This window comes from Drosophila sulfurigaster, chromosome 2R (assembly GCF_023558435.1).
Source record: "Drosophila sulfurigaster albostrigata strain 15112-1811.04 chromosome 2R, ASM2355843v2, whole genome shotgun sequence".
Classification (NCBI taxonomy): domain Eukaryota; kingdom Metazoa; phylum Arthropoda; class Insecta; order Diptera; family Drosophilidae; genus Drosophila; species Drosophila sulfurigaster.
Genome location: NC_084882.1, coordinates 32,457,864 through 32,477,032, shown reverse-complemented (window position 1 = coordinate 32,477,032; position 19,169 = coordinate 32,457,864). Strand labels below are relative to the sequence as shown.

At 36.5% G+C, this 19,169-nt stretch overlaps 5 protein-coding genes and 3 non-coding genes across 10 annotated transcripts in view; 3 read left to right on the top strand and 5 right to left on the bottom strand.

The window, feature by feature from the left end:
* The first annotated feature begins 16 nt into the window (after nucleotides 1-16).
* On the top strand, nucleotides 17-89 carry Trnak-cuu (transfer RNA lysine (anticodon CUU)). The gene has a single exon. It is a non-coding gene; the product is annotated as a tRNA-Lys (tRNA).
* Nucleotides 90-219: 130 nt separating this feature from the next.
* Nucleotides 220-291, bottom strand: Trnaq-uug (transfer RNA glutamine (anticodon UUG)). Its single transcript has one exon. It is a non-coding gene; the product is annotated as a tRNA-Gln (tRNA).
* Nucleotides 292-493: 202 nt separating this feature from the next.
* Trnaq-uug (transfer RNA glutamine (anticodon UUG)) lies at nucleotides 494-565 on the bottom strand. Its single transcript has one exon. It is a non-coding gene; the product is annotated as a tRNA-Gln (tRNA).
* Nucleotides 566-900: 335 nt separating this feature from the next.
* On the top strand, nucleotides 901-2,648 carry LOC133837411 (sperm-associated antigen 1). Its single transcript, XM_062268160.1, has 5 exons — nucleotides 901-1,268; nucleotides 1,321-1,757; nucleotides 1,814-1,941; nucleotides 2,001-2,128; nucleotides 2,191-2,648. Exons 1-5 carry the CDS (start codon nucleotides 1,002-1,004, stop codon nucleotides 2,638-2,640), a joined length of 1,410 nt encoding a protein of 469 aa, XP_062124144.1. The 5' UTR covers nucleotides 901-1,001; the 3' UTR covers nucleotides 2,641-2,648.
* Nucleotides 2,649-2,949: 301 nt separating this feature from the next.
* On the bottom strand, nucleotides 2,950-5,144 carry LOC133837410 (uridine phosphorylase 1). 2 transcript variants are annotated; one of them, XM_062268159.1, is made up of 7 exons: nucleotides 4,996-5,143; nucleotides 4,783-4,811; nucleotides 4,072-4,192; nucleotides 3,675-4,016; nucleotides 3,472-3,613; nucleotides 3,215-3,408; nucleotides 2,950-3,151 (listed from the first exon to the last, which is right to left on the bottom strand). In XM_062268159.1, exons 2-7 carry the CDS (start codon nucleotides 4,791-4,793, stop codon nucleotides 3,053-3,055), a joined length of 909 nt encoding a protein of 302 aa, XP_062124143.1. In that variant the 5' UTR covers nucleotides 4,794-4,811; nucleotides 4,996-5,143; the 3' UTR covers nucleotides 2,950-3,052. The 2 variants fall into 2 exon arrangements, with proteins under 2 accessions (XP_062124143.1, XP_062124142.1); XM_062268158.1 differs by having other exon boundaries at nucleotides 4,783-5,144.
* A 1,270-nt stretch (nucleotides 5,145-6,414) lies between these two features.
* LOC133836110 (uridine phosphorylase 1) lies at nucleotides 6,415-7,928 on the bottom strand. The gene is made up of 4 exons (XM_062266423.1): nucleotides 7,768-7,928; nucleotides 7,514-7,716; nucleotides 6,776-7,459; nucleotides 6,415-6,720 (listed from the first exon to the last, which is right to left on the bottom strand). The coding sequence occupies exons 1-4, from the start codon at nucleotides 7,814-7,816 to the stop codon at nucleotides 6,484-6,486; spliced, it is 1,173 nt and encodes a 390-aa protein (XP_062122407.1). The 5' UTR covers nucleotides 7,817-7,928; the 3' UTR covers nucleotides 6,415-6,483.
* Nucleotides 7,929-8,654: 726 nt separating this feature from the next.
* The window catches only part of LOC133836111 (uridine phosphorylase 1), a 63,505-nt gene continuing 52,990 nt past the window's right edge, over nucleotides 8,655-19,169 (bottom strand). The window contains exons 1-4 of one of the 2 annotated variants that reach the window (XM_062266424.1): nucleotides 11,488-11,778; nucleotides 10,265-10,388; nucleotides 9,626-9,973; nucleotides 8,655-9,555 (exon numbers count right to left, since the gene is read on the bottom strand). In XM_062266424.1, coding sequence (XP_062122408.1) covers nucleotides 9,040-9,555; nucleotides 9,626-9,973; nucleotides 10,265-10,388; nucleotides 11,488-11,594 — 1,095 coding nt within the window. In that variant the 5' untranslated portion in view covers nucleotides 11,595-11,778 and the 3' untranslated portion in view covers nucleotides 8,655-9,039. Of the gene's footprint in view, nucleotides 9,556-9,625; nucleotides 9,974-10,264; nucleotides 10,389-11,487; nucleotides 11,779-19,169 lie in introns of those variants that run through there. The other variant, XM_062266425.1, reaches the window with a different exon arrangement.
* LOC133838773 (uncharacterized) lies at nucleotides 16,981-19,164 on the top strand. The gene has a single exon (XM_062269999.1). It carries the CDS (start codon nucleotides 17,498-17,500, stop codon nucleotides 19,076-19,078), a length of 1,581 nt encoding a protein of 526 aa, XP_062125983.1. The 5' UTR covers nucleotides 16,981-17,497; the 3' UTR covers nucleotides 19,079-19,164.

Sequence of the window (19,169 nt, the reverse complement as noted above, 5' to 3'; positions counted from 1 at the left end):
CGTTCCGCTAGCAAGTGCCCGGCTAGCTCAGTCGGTAGAGCATGAGACTCTTAATCTCAGGGTCGTGGGTTCGAGCCCCACGTTGGGCGAAAGTAAACTTTTTTGCATTTTTAATTTTTGTTATAAAATAAAGTAAAGAATATGTACGTCGTGGGTCCAAAGTTTTTAAAATTAATTTATATTTATTAAAAAATACAAAAAAAGAATGAGTGTTCCTCAAGGTTCTACCGAGATTTGAACTCGGATCGCTGGATTCAAAGTCCAGAGTGCTAACCATTACACCATAGAACCGTGCTGACAGGCCAGGTCTTAGTTAAATACATTTGACAGTAAACAAGTCCACAACAATAAAAACCAACAAAATTTGACAATCGTCAAACATTTCTTTATTATCGGTAAGATTGGAATTTAATAAGGAAGCCTTACTTGTGTGTGATTATTTTACGTATTTGAAAATGAAGTAAAAAATTAAAAAAAAAATGTACTTTCATACAGGTTCTACCGAGATTTGAACTCGGATCGCTGGATTCAAAGTCCAGAGTGCTAACCATTACACCATAGAACCTCGATGTGGATGAATTGCTAAAACAGCCTTTTATTATTGTTGGCTTGCTGTCAGTGTTGAATAATCGATTTTGGTTTAAATTTGTATGATATTTGCAGAAGGGCTGTTTCCAAGTGTGAGGAGGAGAAACATAGATATGCGCACATTGCCATTTGAAAATATACCGATATACCAATTTTAGGGGATTTTGAGTATTTTGCATCTTTTTTTAAATGTAAATTTAAAAATGCGAAGTCACACATTGTTTTTAAATTAAATTCTACTTTATGAAATCAGAGAAGTAAATACTTCATACGATTTTAATGTATTTTTCGTCGTTAAGGAACAAAGTCATTTGTTTGATCAATAACAACATAGCAATTCACATCAAAAAACCTGAGAGTGCCAACATTGAATAAATTTGTTATTATTTTTCAAAGCAAATTAATATTTCAAAATGGAAAAAGAAAAACCCCTTTTGCAAAAATACAATATACCATTAAACCATTTAGACTTTGCTTACATAAAGGAATGCAAAAGTGCGCGAGAAATGGAAAAAATCGTAAAGATTTTGCGTTCCGGCGAAGAAGGTTATTTTCCCGACTTGATGCGATGTGCCGAAGAAAAACTAAAGGAACTAAAACCCGATAGTAAATTGTTTCGCTTCGAGGAAGCTATTCGCAACAGCAGTGTATTGGATAAAAATGAGCTAAAACCCATATATGTGAATATGCGAGTTGATTCTTAGAATAATTAATAATTATAAATTCTTATAGGATTGGAATGACGACATAAAGACAAAGGACAGCGCACTGAACGAGCTGAAAGAGGAAACGAATGACGACGATGTCGAGGGCATGCCGCCTGTGCGAACACCTTGCAAGATAGATGTAGACAAGCCGAATAATGAATCCAAACCCAAATCAGATTCATCACAAAAGGCAAATGAAAAGTCAACGGCGAAAACGAATGAACAGCGTATCAAATCAACGGATTATGGGAAATGGGATAAATATGATCCGGATGAGGAAATTCTACGCATGGATTTGGAAGAGGAGCGCACTAAAGAGCAGGCGCAAATTAAGGTTAAAAAGATGGCACCCCTGATTAAAGAGGAACTTGCCAACATCTGTGAACAGTCGGTTGAGGAGCAACGACTGCAGTGTCAACTCAAGAAGCTGAGTCATCTGGAGCGTGAACAATACGGCGAGAAGTGAGTAACACATGATCCCCAATAAATCCCTTAGTCATAATTATCATAAAATACAGGCATCGACTGCGTGGAAACGAGTACTTCAATGTCAAGGAGTATGACAATGCTATTAAGGAATACACTCGCTCTATAGTTTATGATCCAGAGCATGCAGCTCGTTCCTATAACAATCGCGCTTTGTGCTGTGAGTTTGCTTCAAGTGTCCTTTATAAGCAACTCTTCAATTTCCTTCTCTTTTGATAGATATAAAGCTACAAAATTATCTGGCTGCTATAGATGATTGTGAAGGCTGCTTGAAGTTGGAACCCGACAATGTGAAAGCTCTACTTCGTCTGGCCGATTCCAATTATGCTCATGGCAGACGTCGCGAGGTGATTGGAAATATATATTTCATATTTGTATAGTTTGATTTATCAATATCCCATCTTTGCAGTCCCACGACATCTATCAACGTGTGCTGAATGTTGATCCCAATAATGCCAACGCTCTCAAGGCTCTTGGGCAGCTGCGTGCTCAGCTAGGAGAACTAGCTCCAGCTCATGCCACACGCATGATTATCGAGGAGCTGCCAGTGGAGAAACCAAAACCCAAGGCACAAGTTAAACCGATTGCAAAGCCCACAAAACCAGCCAAGGAATACGATTTGGCCGAGTTGGTAAAACCAAATCGTGTGGTTAAGAGTAAAATGCTTAGCGCCGCTGAAGCTTTGGGTGGACAACTGAAGGGCAGCAAGACAACCGAACAAAAGAATCCACAGCACTCACAGCATCCACTCTTGATCCATCCACAGATGCCCTCGGCACAGCCTGAGCTGCGTCTGCCCCACGGTAATAATAACACCAACAATATGGGCAACAAAAAGTTGCTCATACAAGAACTGTAGAGAGGAAAGGAATCCAACTACTGATGAAGAATTGCAATTTATTATGTACTATATAATGACTATGTGATTAAATGCATGTGTGTCAAATTGCGTGTTTTTCATTTAGAAAAAAGTATTGAACTTTTTTGCCAAATTAACATATGCTACAAATATTATATTTTTTTTATAGAAAAGCGGTTTTTAGATAATTTTATAAAGCAAAAATAGTCCAAAAATATATAATAAAGAGTAAAATGATCTTGCACCAATTTTACTTTAAAACTTTTATATTTGTTCTTTAGATTGTTATTCTTTACATCTACATTTTGTTTTTTGTAAATTTTCTTTTCCTATTAATCAAATAAAATGTTCTAATGATTATAAATGCCATATGATTGGTAATCTCTTTAAAAAGAATCCGTTAGTCTCCTCATTATTCTTTCATTTTCCAAGCAATCCCTGAATATATCTGCCTACAATTAGAAAAGGTCGCTGTTCGAAGGCTTTTTTTAGTATCGGGTGTGATTTCCACCTATAAAATTAAGTTGAATGAATTTCAATTCAATCCGTTGTGAAATTTGAGCCAACAATTTACCTGATCACCATTCAAACGATTGACGATTGTCACACAAATATCAGCTGCCTTGACACCAGCTTGCAGCGTCAGCGAGGATAACATTGTGGCCTCCATTTCAATGTTGCGTATGCCAAGCTTATGACACTCCTTGAGGAACTCCAACTTGGCCGCATCGTCGTATTCACAAACAGCGCCATCGATGCGTCCTTGACCTGCAGATCATATGAAATGGATGAGCATAAGTAATGGCATATCTTTCTCAAGCTATAATTTACCTTCGTAGAAACAGTCTGTAGACATGGTGTTGGCTATAATGGTATCAAAGCCATCTTCGGTGCGGTTGCCATGCTTGAGAATGTCTTGGATAACTTGCTCAGGGAAATAAGCCGGTCGCACAACACGCTTCCCCAGAATAGGCTGCAAATTAATCAAGAAAAAGTAAATTAAAAGAAATTAGTGAAAACTCAACTTTACTTACGATCTCGTGTTCATTGCGCAAGTAACCGTTGAAGGCATTCTTGGTGACCACCACGGTGCCTGGAGCAACGCCAACGCCACCGCAAGTGCCGATGCGTATGATAACGGGATCCTGGCACTTGGCATACTTCAGCAGCTTCAACAGCTCGTGCAGCACCACGGAGGCAGTGGAGGAGCCAACACCATGGCTGGCAAGCAGTACAGGACCTTCTTTAAAGAGTGCATAGCGATGTCCTGCCTCGGCCAGATCAATTGGTTTGCTGGTGTCCGAATTGCCAAGCACATTACGCAGATATAAAGCCAGATCACGCATACGCGATGAGGTACCACCCATGCAAACCACCTAAGAAGGAAGTAATTAGTACTTTGATTTATTTGTAAATGCAATTCTAACTTACCTTCACATCCCCAAATTGTTGCTGAATATCGCTAGTATCAACAGTATTGGATACATTGATGGTCAGATGGTATAAATAGTCCGAAGACATGTGCTTCAAGTTGGGATTTTTCAGTTCAACGCTGTTAATTGAAGATTACATACTTTAGTACTTAATATACATTTTAAGAAATATACTCTTTTTAATGATAAGTGGATCTCATAAGCTATCGAGTATAATTTAATTATTAATACTTTGTTGAGTAAACTCGTATTAATTGGTCTAGTTAATTTAGCACTATTCATCTGTTGATTAATATGTATAAAAATTCTTGCATTTCCTATTCTATAAGAACGTTCAACTGTAAATTTGTCTTTTGGCTTCTATAGTACTATATATTGAAAATATGATTCAAAATTGAATTATATATTTTTGCCACTACACAAGCATTCTACAATTTATGATTAAATTTATAGCTAATATCCACAATTAATTTAGCAGTTCTGATAGTCGATAAGATACTTACGGTGAATAAGACTAAGAAAAGAGTATATAAAACATAAAAAAAACATATATATAAAACATATATATATATACATAACACTGTAACTATCATTTATGATTGCACTTAATTGTCAAGAATGCAGATCACGTAATTGCATTTCAATGCCACTTAACCGATAAGAAAAACGTGTAGTATATACATATTATAGAAGCACACACTTTACTTACCCTTTCGACATATTGCAACTTTTGCTTTTCTATTTGAAAAAAAAAAGAAATTATCTCACTTAATTAAAAGTGCATTCGCAGCCAATTAGAAACACAAAATCATTAATTTGTAATTTCGTTATCAAGAGATTGTCACGTTTTCAACGAGTTGAGAGCTATTCAAAAGTGAATTTTGTCAACGTATTTGCTCATCCAAAATCTTTATATACACACCCGGTAATATCTATAATATTTTTTAATATACAATGAACAACAACAAAAGTATATGTATTCTCGTTCTTATCACGCTTGCGTAGTTTTAGTTGACTTTAAATAGCCGCCGTGTAAGAAGTGATCACGACGAACGCTCGCAAAGAACTGAGCAACCTGGTCGGTCAGTCGGTCGATCCCATGTGCTTTCTACTATTTATTGAGTTTCACGATTGCTTCTTGTTGGCTCGCATGTAATGTGGCGTATGTTAGTAAACTACAACATATGTTAAATACAAAGAGTGTGCTCGACTGCGGGATACCCGCTAGACATTCTCAAAGAATACACTATCTTGTGTGGTTAACATATTTAGAACATCTGAAAACTATTATTAATATCACATAGAACATTAACATTCAGAGAAACGAATCATTGATTGGTAAATGAAATAGATGTTTAAATAATGATTTATTTTTTTATATTTTTGTACCCGCAAAAAATAAAGGAAATTTATGCAATAGATAGTAGAAAGCATCATTGAGAAAATGAGTATATTTCTTACTGTAACAGATCCTTGATGATATATGTAGATATAAGAGACTATAGAATATAAAACTACCCTTTCTTGTCGCCACTTTTTATATATGCCTGAAGATCGATGTAGTTTTAAAATTTTGTCACGTTCGTTACGTGTTACAACTTGAATTCAAAATCTACAATTGAGCTATGCTTTATATACATTTTCCATTATCACTTAGCCATAATACCCTTCTATTCTATGACTAGCGGGTATACGAAATTCTTTGGTGTCGCATGTTGCGCAGCTTAAACTGGTTACTGCCTCCGATAGGTGCATTCGGAAGTCATTCAATCTAATTTGAATAAATTCTTTTTGTACTCGTAACTCATAGTTTAGTTTGTCAACATTTTTAATACATTTTAGTGCTGGCCGAAAGAGACTCTTAAAATTCTTATAACAGATTTATTTGAATTAATAAATCCTAATATTATTTAGACAAAATTAATGCAAAAATGTGTTTTAAAATTCTGAAGAAATTTGTATGCATACTTTCTTTGTCTTTGCTACAAAAACTTTTGTTGATCTAATATTTTTAAATGTAACACAATGAATGTTTGTTTATACAAGTGATACGCAAACACATTGCATTTTTGCATGCAATCGTGAAGGCAATTAATGGAAATAACTAATATATTCTGTTAAATTCTTAGAGTTTAAAGAAACAACAATAAGAGGGCGAGTTTTCCGAAGATTCTCTGATTTTAAGATTATCAGAACTTAAAAATATTTGATCATATCCCACAAAGAAAACCCATACTAAATGTAAGCAATTTCTGTATTAAGTATTATTATGGTTTCTTAAATTTTAGATTGATTGCATTTTGTATTATTGACGTAAATTAAAATATCATTAAGTAGCAAATATGTTTATAAGGCGATTTTACTTTATACGTTCCATTTCATGTACAATGTCAATTTTAAATACAATTAATTATTCATCGCTAGGCTCAGGTTGTTCAATGGACTGATTTTGCTCAAGGGGCTGAGCTTGCTGTGCAGGTTGCGCTTGTTGTGCAGGTTGAGCTTGATCTCCTCCAGCGCAATCGCAGGACTCGGATTCACTGCAATCCTCGTCACCGATGTCAAAGAGCACTTTTTGCATATACCGAGCAATCAAAGTCTGTGGTCGCGAGTCCCACTCCTTAAGTATTTCAAGTGGCGTAGTTATCTGAGGGGCAAAGTTAAGTACTGGAAAGCAAGTGGAGGACTTCGAGATAACACACCTGATCACTCTCTATGCGATCGAGGATGGTCACACAAACGACGGCGGATCGAATACCAGCTTGATTTGTTATCGCAGCGAATGCTGTGCTCTCCATCTCCATATTGACAACTCCCTGCCCCGCGACTTGCTCGAGGAATGCCTTCTTCTTCTCGGGAGTGTAGGTACAAAAGGCACCGTCTAATCGAGATTGACCTTCGTAGAAATCATTGGCACACAGAGTTTTACCAATGATCGTATCGTAGCCATCATGACAGGGATCCGATAATGACTTCAGTTCTTGAGCCAAATCCCGATCCAATTTAGTGGGACGCAGTTCGGGAACTGTGTGTACGACAACCTCGTGAACGGGTCTCAACTGACCATCAAGTGCCTCGGATGTGATGACAACACTGCCAGGCTCAACGTTAATGCCACCCGAAGTTCCCATGCGAAAGAAGACAGGATTTTGACACTTGGCATGATGCATTATTTTGATCAGTTCATGCAACAAAATGCTAATCGATGGTCCACCAATGCCATGACTGGCACACAGCACTGGACCAACCTTATATAGAGCATAACGATTGGCATCTTCGGCCAGATCTTTTAGCTTGACGCCAGAGTTCATCTTCAGACCAATCTCCTTCATGATGAAATTGGCAAACTTAAGCATGCGAGCTGCTGTTCCTCCCATGCAAACAAACTATGGACTGACATTAGTGAACCAATCTAGATATATTGCATTGGATTAACTCACGCGCACATCGCCAAACATTTTGGGAAAGTCTGTTGTATCCGTGCTTAAAGCTAAATGGTATAAAATATCTGGATTGAGGCACTCGATATAGGGATTCATGTTAGACATTGTACTCTCCGGTGGTGTTTCATCCTTTGCCTCGCAACCTTCCTTGATATGCTTGATGAGTGTGTCGATTCGTTTATTTTGTGCCTTCATCATTGCTGCACGCTTAGAGTTATAATAGAGATCGGGTGAACTATTTCCTTACTCACCCTTTAGTTCACCGACATCCTTGGCCAACGAAGATGTGCATGAAGACATCGTTGCTGTATTTTTTATAGAATTTCTTTTCGAAAAAGATCTAAACCAATAATTTGTTTGAAATTTTAAAAAGTTCTCGAAATGTCAGTTTGATTTGATTTAACCACATGAACTCCAAAATTTTGATGATGTGAATACTTATTATTTTTAAGCTGAGTGTAAAAATGAAAAGTGTTCAAATTATTGTACCATCTATTTCGCATTAGGACAATGACCTTATCAACGGTAAGCCAAGCCTTAATAATTGAGTTCGTATCTCACGCTCTTCACCTTAGTTAACCTTTAACATCCGGGCGCGAACGAATGTTCGTGGCGTCGAGGTAGAGTGTCTGGCTATGAATCAGAGGTATGTGGGTTCGAATCCAGCAGCGAACTTTTTTTAATTTTAATATTTTTTTGACATCAGATTTTTTTCATTCTTGAATTAGTAAAAACTTCAAAGAATACCTTTGCTATGTATAATAAACATTAATGAACTCATTTTAAACCATTTTTATTATGTTTTCAGCGTGTTTTTTTTTTTTCATTTATTTAAATTTGTATTTTGTAGAATTGAATAAGAGTAACTTCTGTTGGGTATAGTGTTATGATTAGCAACATTAACAAATGTTTAGGAATTACAATACAATACGTGTAATAGAATAATTTATGAAATCTTATTATACGATCAGAGAGATACATACATACATTAATTATTATTATTAATATTTTATTTTTTTTTTGGTTTATCTCATTTTATTTTAGAATATGCAACATAACAATTAACAACGTTTTATTGTTTTTCTTTTTCTTTCGTATTTTACTTTATTATTGAAGTGCAATCAACAACAATTTCAAATTGAATGCATTTTGAAACACAACGTCACATTGAGTTTATTTGTAATTGGTTTTCGTTCAGCATTTGTAAATGAATGTCATTCGTTCATTCATTTTGTGTATCATATGATTTTGGGTTTTTTGTTTAAATAAGCTAATGAGAGGCTGGATATACATACAGAGATACGAGTAAATACATATGCATAATGTGGAATCTAAAGAACTTAATGCGAATCTAAACTAAGGAATGTTCAAACATTTTGTATACATAAGAGTTTGGTTTCGACATCGACTGTGTCCAAGGTAACTTGAAAATTAAATCAAATACAATGTAGTTTTATATATATGTATATATATATATATGCCCCTGATCCTTTCATTTGTGCACTAAATTTGGCTAATAGCTTTTACTCATGGGCCTGAGATTCCTGCTGTACCAGCTTGAAGCGTCTGGGCGACTTAATAGATCCCTGATGCCCAAACAACGACTTCAGCTGGCCATGCTGGGCGAGCACCTTGCGTATGTATCTGGAGACAAGTATCTGTGGCCGTTGCTGCCACTCATGCATGACCTCCTTGGGGGCGTTGACCTGATCGCCATTGAGGCGATTCAGCAGGGCCACACAGACGACAGCGGCCTTGATGCCCGCATGATGAGTCAGCGCCGCAAAGATGGTGCTCTCCATTTCGATGTTAACAACGCCATGATCACGCAGCTTCTCCAGATATGTCATTTTATCCGATTCGCTGAACTCACAGAAGGCGCCATCGAGACGTCCCTGACCCTCATAGAAATCGTTTGTGCAGAGGGTCTTGCCAATGATGGTGTCATAGGGATCATCTGAGCTGGCGAGCGATTTGAGTTCACGTGCCAACTTCTTGTCCAACTTAGCTGGACGATGCACGGTCTCGCCGAGAATTGTCTGCGGACAAGAAAAAACCCAATTAGAGAGAGAGACTCCATTAAAGTAAATATATAAATAGTTAACTCACAAACTCGTGCGAGTTCCTCAATTGTCCATCGAGAGCATCCTCGGTGATGATGACGGTGCCGCCCTCGACGCCAATGCCACCGCAGGTGCCAATGCGTATGAAGATGGGATCCATGCACTTGGCATGGTACATCAGCTTGATCATCTCGTGCATCAGAATGCTCACCGAGGGCGTGCCCATGCCATGGCTGACACAGAGCACTGGGCCCACCTTGTACATCGAATAGCGGTACGAATACGCGCTAATATCCTGGAGTTGTGTGCCAGCTGGTAGCTTGTAGCCAATCTCATCCATGATGAAGTGTGCAAAATTCTCCATACGCTTTGGTGTGCCGCCCATGCAAACAAACTAAGACAAACAAAACAAAAACCGAGTGAAATTCCGATTATTCAAAATGCAAACAACTTGATTTTCATTATCAAGGCCCATTAAATAAACCAAATATTTAGCATTTGAAATTTAAATAGGATCACACAAATACTTGGTAAACTGGTTCTCGAGCACACACACTTTTAATCAATCTGGTTGGGCTTGAACCGTTAATTAGCGTCTAGATTGCCGCAACTTCCAGGCCAATTATAATGATAATTTATTATCATAAGCAATACCAAGTCTATATATAGTTTGTTAGCCACTCACCTTGACTTCACCAAACATCTCCTGCAAATCATGACTCTCACTGCCCAAGGCCAAATGATATAGAATATCCTGATCCATCAGCTCAATGTTTGAGTTGCGCAACTTGACAGTTCCATCGGAGTATCTGTAAGAAACAATTTAGGGGGAAATACCGAAATCAATTAATTATAATTGCATTGCACAACACTGTCTGTCGCCAATAACCAAATCAATCATCATATATAATACGTAGTAGTCGTAAAAAGGGGCACATAATGTTGTTCCCTCACAATCTTAGACTCATATGTAAAACGTAAGCAAAAAACTACTGCTGTGAAGATAAGATTATTATTTCCGAGAATTTCGGAGCAAAGACAACAGTCGGCAAACGGAAACCTTTGAAAATTGATATTGATATTGGAAGGCAATGAGCCAATGAATTGGGTTTACTATAGAGACTGAGAGAGGCCCTCCAATAAAGACCCCCTATAGGTTGAAACTGTCGGCAAGTGCGTCAACGCAATATTTCAAAAATAAAACAAGCAACGGAAAAGTGTATTATATGTAAATATGTTTTCAATGTTGACCTTGATAACACAAGTTAACAAAAAAAAAAATATATATGATTAGATTAATGCAAACATCTGATCTATTCCGTATACAACAAATGTATATGGTGGTAAATCAAGTGAGGTGTCAGGTTTATCAACGCATTTTGATTTATTTTTTATTAAATCATTATTCGGTAGCGGTCTCCGGGTTTGGGTCTAGGTCTAGGTCTGATTCGGTTTGTGGTTATGGTCTCTGACACACCCACCACAATACAAAAAGTATTTACGTACATATATGTATATATGTATGTAGATACATAAGTATGCGTGTCATTATTATTAGCTCAAGTGGTTTTTGCTCGCATTGTTTCACGCTCTCCCTCTCCATCTCACATTCGCATTCTTTCTCTCTCTCTTCGTTTTTGTTTTGCTTTGGCATTTTGGCAGCAGCAAACTGTGTGCAGACGTTTGCGTCAGCTGCCAACTCAGCGTATTATTGGTAAGAGATTATTGCAAATACTTTGCTTGTGACCAGATTCACGTGAATTCAAATGCATTTAGTGATTCTGATGCCCGAGAAATGCATCAATGATTCATTCACCATTGGAAACCCGCCAAAAATTCAACCCAAACAACCCCATTGATGACAGGACAGGGCAGCTGTGTTTGAGTAGAAAGACCGGTTTTTCTTACCGCGTTATGCGATGCACGTATGCATCGATTTCATCATCGTCCTGCGGCTGTGTCCTGCAATGTGCCTTAAAGTCGTGAGCGATTTTGTCCGTTATTGTAGGCGGCATGATGTCAGCCTGTATGTATTGATTATCCTTGTGAAAAAGAGGTCCTAACTAATCGTATGACTATTTCGGACAGCTGGCAACGAACTAATTGTGGCCAACAAACAAAACACGCACAAATAACCGCACAAAAAGAAACTAACAGAAACGAACGAACGAACGAATTGTACACGTCAATGAATAGCGAGAAACTAAAAAATTTCTTGTGTCGCAGGCTGCTCTTATATAGCGCTCACCAACACAAACAGAGGCGCAAACATATACAAAATAAGCGCACACACGCTCACAGGCAGCTACCGGTTGTCTGCTTGCTAATCATTTGATGTATGCAAGGCTGAATGTAAGCGAAACTCTGTTATGCTAACAGCGGATGTTGGTACATTTGGTACATTTCTACTAGAATAGGTACATTGTATCTTTGTTGGTACAAGTAGATTACATTTGAATGAAGTAATTTTAGCAAAATTAAATTACACAAAAAATTTAGTGATTATTTTTGTATTTCATTGTTCTGTAGATTAGCTTAGCTAAAATTGTACATTTATTATTTTTATGTGATCATCGTGAAAAGCATTTTTTACAGCACTGTTCGCCGCACTGTTAATGGCTGCGCTGTTATTAGATTTGCGCTGTTGAGATAAGTAATTAACGGAAGTTCAAATGTCAGGTAAGAACGCAATTCCATTGACAAACATAACAGCATACACTCGCACGTGTATGCGAGTGTGCGTTATTTATATGCATGTGTAATGCTGCTGTGCACTAAAAACGTGTTATATGTTACTAGGTTAAATGATGGCTGATTAGATAGATTGCATTTTGCATCTTGAGTGCAATTTATTGCAGTTCATACTGGATTGCAGCATACATAACTTTTAAGCGTCGTAATATGCTTGTATAATGCAATTGTAATTTCCCAATTCAATTGTAGTTGAGAGTGCAATATGTAATCGCATTTATACAGGGTGGGCCAATGTCAATACTATCCACACTAATCTGTGTCTGCCCCCAAGATGCCGGTCCACTAGTTTTTTTTTCACTCGAAATACGTACGCAAATTGAATAATTAAATAAACATTTTGAAGCTTACTTATTAAAACCGGTCGTTGATTATTAATTCAATTAACATATTCAACTTTGATATTTGCAAAAAAGTTTGCCTAAAAGCGATGCATATTTATTTATTTTCCTTCTTTCTATTTGTTTAGATTTTTGATAACAAATTAATTGTCAAATTTGACAGCTTTTGAGACCCTGTATCAGACCCATTCAATTCCATTTAACTTTTATTGACACGACTGAGAGAGAATTCGATTCATTTAACCGTCTGCGTCTATGCCTTTTGTTTATTTTGGCAAAGACATACATACATACTTGGGCACATATGTACATATGTATGTTTACAAAAGTATGTACAGCTATTGAGCTCAACTTAATGTAAGAAAACGAAAAGCTTGTGAGTGCTCGCTATTAAATACCCTGTAAACGAAGCTCGCTGAAATAAACTGTCTATAAAGAGGCTGCACTCAGTAAGGCCGTACTCATTTTTTAGTATAGGGTATAACCTCTTTTATGTACATGTATTACACACACTTTACTTTAAGTGTGTACATCCACATACATGAGTATAACAACTCCAACTCACACTACCATAAGAAGCGAAGTACGGTAAAAGGAGGCCGCAAAAGCAAAGCATTCACAAAAATAAAAAACGAAAAAACCAAAGCAGAGACACAAAACGAAACGAAATAAAAATGAAACTTGCCAGCAAAGCTTAGTCAATGGACAGCTCATGATACAATTATACAAGGTAGTGCCGTCGTACGCTTTTCGTTCGGCTACAGAGTGTTATCGCTCAGTGCGCTCGTGCTTGTTGAAGCGAAAGGTTGTATGCGGACGATTTTTTCCCTAAATATTAACCCTTGTGCAAGACAAAAATGTCAGATTGCAATTATATTATATATAAATATGAACTTTATGATAGAATTAAGAACCTGAACTAAATAATTGGTAATCAAAACAAAAACAACGATTACTATCAATTCCAAACTATTAAAAATTAAATTATAAAAACATTTCAACTGTTTTAATATAGTGGAACAATTAAACCCTATGCGCCATTGAAGGGTTAATCACAAAGCTCTACTGTCGATTCTTTCGCACTCACTAGGCGCAGTCGTTTCACTCGCACTTATGTACTGTGTCGATTACGGACAGCTTTTTGACGACGGGACTACCTTGTATAATTGTATCATGGGACAGCTGTGAAACAGTGAAGCAGCAACAAAAAGGGGCTCGACTACGACGTCTGCTGAACAGTGTTGCCAGTTTAGCAATTTAGTTGCTAGATCTAGCAACTTTTCAAAATATTTGCAACTTTTTTTGAAAATGCTATTAGCTACAAATCTAGCAACTTTTTATTTTTGTTAGCTATTTTAGCAATTTTACATTTATATTTTACTTAAAGCCTTTTTATTTTGTATTTTTGCCATTTACTGAAAAGTTGCGATTAATAGTTCACTATGAAATCGATATTTTTAGTTAACTGAATGCTAGAGTATATGTATTCTTAATCAGTGTCAACAGCCGAGACGATCTAGCCATGCCCGTCTGTCTGTCTGACCGTCTGTCCGTATGAAACACTGGATCTCATAGACTATAAGAGATAGAGCTTTAATTTTTCGACAGCATTTGTTGCCACACCACTTCCGCCCTCCCAAATCAATAAAATCGAATAAAAAGCGTAATTTTAAAGCTGCGAATTTTGGTTAAGACAATAATAACAATAGTGATTCCTGAAAAGTTGGTTGCTATCATATAAGAATTGTGGAAGTTATTAAAGAAATATTTTTGTATGACCAAAAACGCCTACTTACTAGGGGTCTTAGTTGCTTTGGCTGACAATCTGATATACTGAGCTGCCTATGATATATTTTGAATGTGGTACTATATCGTTATACCAAATATACAATTTGGTATATTTTTAGAATGTTGTAGAATTTTCGGAATATTTTGAAAATAAAACCCCAATTTTTTGCTTTTATTCAAAAGAGGGTAGAGGGTATCTCACAGTCAAGCACACTCGACTGTAGCTTTTTTACTTGTTTTATTATTATTTGTTTTAAATTAAATGAAGATAACAAAAGTATATAAACAACATTTATAAGGTTAGTTTGGAATTTAAATATTTTTAATATAAATAAAACAAATTAAAAATTATTTTTATATATTTATATAAACAGGTATGGGCTACATAAGCATGGGAAATGTTGTTGTTGTATGTACTTTTCTATGAGTACTTACTAAAATGAAAAGTACTCGGATATTTTTGTAATAGGTGTTAACACAAGAAGATACGAAATTTTATTTATTTTAATTATTTTATTTCTAATTTCAATATTTTATTCCTACATTAATATAAAATGAATATAATCTATCAAAACTAACCTTGAAAAGATTTAGCAACTTTTTTGGCAATTTTTTTATAATTTTTAGCAATTTTTAGCAACTTTTTTTCTCAAATCTAGCAACTTTTACTCCGAAGAATCTGGCAACACTGCTGCTGAATAAAACGAGAAGCGGCACATCGACGGAGAGAGCGAGAGAGTGTGACTAAGAGAGAGAGAGGTACATAATTAGATATGGGGAGTACATGACGTTGGTCGGGAGATCCACTGCTATTGCGTGCATAACTGAGTAACCCAGCTACGTACGTGCTATGACTCTCGACCACATTTAGAGGTCGCCGCTAAAGCTTACTCTTTAGTATGTATATGTATGTATGTATATAAAATGAATATGTATATGTATGTGTACTTGGGCAATTGGTATTTACCGTAGTGCAATAGGCTCAAGATAGTATCTTGTATTAACTTGGTAAACTGCTCGTAACTGGCTGTCTGATTCATAAGTTGACTCTACTGAGCAACTAACAGGCAGTCAAGGCAGCTTATAAAAGTATATGGGCATGCAGTTTTATACCATCTATAAAATAGTTCGTTTTCTTGACTTAAGCAACCTCTAAAGCAGTTATTATTATTTTGTAAAAGAAAAGGAATGGCGCACATAATGTTATTGTATAATTTCGTGCTTTACTATCTGCACGACATCGATTTTATATTCGAAAGTTGGCTATTGAAACAATTTAGAGACATGACACTTTACATTATTTGGATTAAAAGTGTTTTCACTAAAAAGTAGGTCTGCATAATATGATATCATTAATGAAATGTAGATATTACAAAAATAAACATGTAGGAAAAGTCAGTTTTCAAAATTAGTTCGTTCATAGTCCACGCTCTGATAGTGGAAGTATAGTATTTTCAAGGCGCATTTAAAATTGATAATGCTCGGTCATTGAACTTAAAAATTTTTAACTGTGTGAATCGAAACAACTTTTAAATAGAGTACTAGAAAAAGAGTAAACAGTACGAATTTTAAAAATCGTTTACTCCTTATCATATTTTAACTTCTGCGCAATATTCAATGAATTTAAGAATAAAGTTTGTGGTCAAACATTATATTTATACCCGCTACCCATAGGGTAGAAGGGTATTATAACTTTCTGCCGGCAGGAAATGTATGTAACAGGTAGAAGGAGGCATCTCCGATCCTATAAAGTATATATATTCTTGATCAGCGTCAACAGCCGAGACGATCTAGCTATGTGCGTCTGTCCGTCTGTGTGTCTGTCCGTCTGTCCGTCCGTCCGTATGAACACCTAGATCTCAGAGTCTATAAGAGATAGAGCTATAATTTTCAACAGCATTCGTTATGTTTGCACGCAGATCAAGTTTGTTTCAAATTTTGCCACGCCCACTTCCGACCCCGCAAATCAAAAAAATCGAATAACAAGCCTAAGTTTAAAGCTAGAGTTGCGAGTTTTGGTATATACTATAAATACTATAGTAGTTATGATTCTTGAATATTTGGTTGCGATCAGATCAAAATTGTGGATGTTATTAAAGAAATACTTTTGTATGGGCAAAAACGCCTACTTACTAGGGTCTGAGTTGCTTTGGCCGACAATCTGGTACATTGTGCCGTCTATGGAATATTTTGAATAGTGTACTATATCGATATACCAAATATACCATTTGGTATATTTTTTAGTATTTTTGCAGTATATTCGGTATATTTTTTAAAATGATACCGCAATATTTTGCCTTTATTAAAAATGGGTAGCGGGTATCTCACAGTCGAGCACACTCGACTGTAGCTTTCTTACTTGTTTTGTATATTATTGTTTGGATTTTAAATTTCTTTTATTTAGCGTCGACAGCCTCAAACATGCCACTTCGGAAACTGATAAAGAAATTATGTGTTTCATAAGGTCAGACACGCTCATTGGTCAGAAGTTTAAAAGCCGACAATAATTTACAAAAATAAAATCGCGTTGAATTTTTTTGGGTATGGTTTTTTTTAAATGCTGACTTGATTGGCATTTCCCATCACTTTTATATTTATTGTCGGCGGGATCGGATCTAAGTCGTTGCGGTTAAAACAAAAAAATAAATAATAACGTGCGATGCAGCTGCTCCAGTTATCTCTTTCGCTTTCGCTGCTGTGGATAATAATAAGTTTCAGTCAGTCAACTAATGTTGATGATAATCTTTTAGGTTTTATACATGAAGCTAAAGAGATAGCTTCGATTGTGTGCTCAGATGTTGACATATTATATAATGCTACAAGCGATTTTAATACAACTAAGGTGCGCGAAAATCAGATCAAAGTGATAGAACATTTCAAAAACATTAGCGTCAAAATAGAACAGATCGAGAATAGTTACGTAACATTGTCAATGTCAAAACTTTATGGTTTCCCTGGTCTAAGTCAAAAAAGAATATTACGAAGTGGAAAAATTTATACTTCAAAAATTTTTAGAACTTTCTGATGATTTTCAGCGAATGAAGTTGATGGACAAATTATCAAATTGGACACTTATGGATTTTACTGAATCCATAGTTTCTGAAACTAATTTGTTAAATAGAGATTTTAAGGTTGCGTTTTATTTGATGGTGCATGGCCATACTCATAAGTATATAAACAAGGACTTATTGTCTCATTTTGTAAACCTGCAAAAGTTGGCAATTGATAGAGGATATCCTCAAGAGCAGTCGCCACAACAACATATCTACTCAATGTATATGGACATCGCACTAACCGAACTGAAGGCATATATCTTGTTGGAGTACGCACAATTGATTCTACGGGTATCTGGCAAAAGTAATCTAATCGTTGACGGGCGAAGAATTCGTGCTAATTATAAGGCAAATACTGAGCATGGCTTCAATTTACTGAGGAATCTGAGTCAGCAAGCTGATCGTGTTTTATGGCGTTCTGATCCCGAATCTGAGAAGCATTTGTTTAATGTCACTTATGACGAGGTTACACGACTTCTTCAAGGATATGTAGAAAACGAAGTGGATCTAAATAATGAGGGATCATGCAGTCGAACATGCTACGCGTATCAGAACACAACTTCAATGTCTTGCTTCGATCAAAAGTTTTGCTCTCAGCAGCCACAATGCGAGGGTCGAATTTATGAGTGTCAGTTTGTCGACTCGGACTTATCTGTATGTCAATCACCAACGAGCAGCAATCGTCGCTATGAGTACATTCAATACGGTGATGGTCAGTTGCTAGGAAAGTATGACTATTGTCAGCAAGACGCCAATAAAGTGGAGAGCTGGAGACGATGGCTATTCTGGCAGTGCAGCTATTGCTTCTGCTTATGCGATGAACCGGGTCCAAAATCTGATCGTTTCTTTAATTTGCGGGAAACCTTATCGGATGTGCAGGCGAACAAAGTGGTGACTGGAGTACGCTTTGTGAAGAAGAATCGTGTATTCCAGTTGCAGATACAGCAGGGACAACTCTTGCCTCGAGGTGCAATCAATGAGTCAACTCTGGAGTGGAAACCCGTCGATGACTACGAAATCTACGATTCCACTATTAAGGTGGGTGTCGACTATCACACATTAAGCTATCAAAGCCGAGCTGTAGATCTAGATGAGGTAACGAAAACAGATGACGCAACATTTGTGGTAACTGGAGTGCGTTTTCAAGTTATAGATGGTCATCTAAATCTGAAAGTGCGTTTCAGTAAATTTGATTTTCTTAAGGGTGAAATCGTCGATCCGCAAGTCAACAGCGTTTGGCAAGCGAAAGACGATATTCCGAATAGAGAAAAACTGAATATTGACAATCTGGATGTGCCAACACGATCTCTGGACAAATCGAAGGTGTTATCTGGGGACAACCAATATCTCGAGTTTGTCAACACTGGAATGAACAAGGATGCCGCACAAACGACAATTCCATTTATTGATCTACAGAATGCTGCATCTAATCAACCAGTTCCATTAGCTGGAATTGGTCTTTACTATAAAGGCAGTTATGGCTACGGTGGCTTCGTGGCCCTCAAAATCATTACTTTTGATATTTTGCCTTACCTTCCATTGCCAGAGACTATAACCAAGTCCTAAACAATTTGCGATCAATTCTTAAATGAAACATTTGTTTTCTGAGCTTTTCTGTTTATTAACATATGTATAATATATTACTCTGAAAATATTG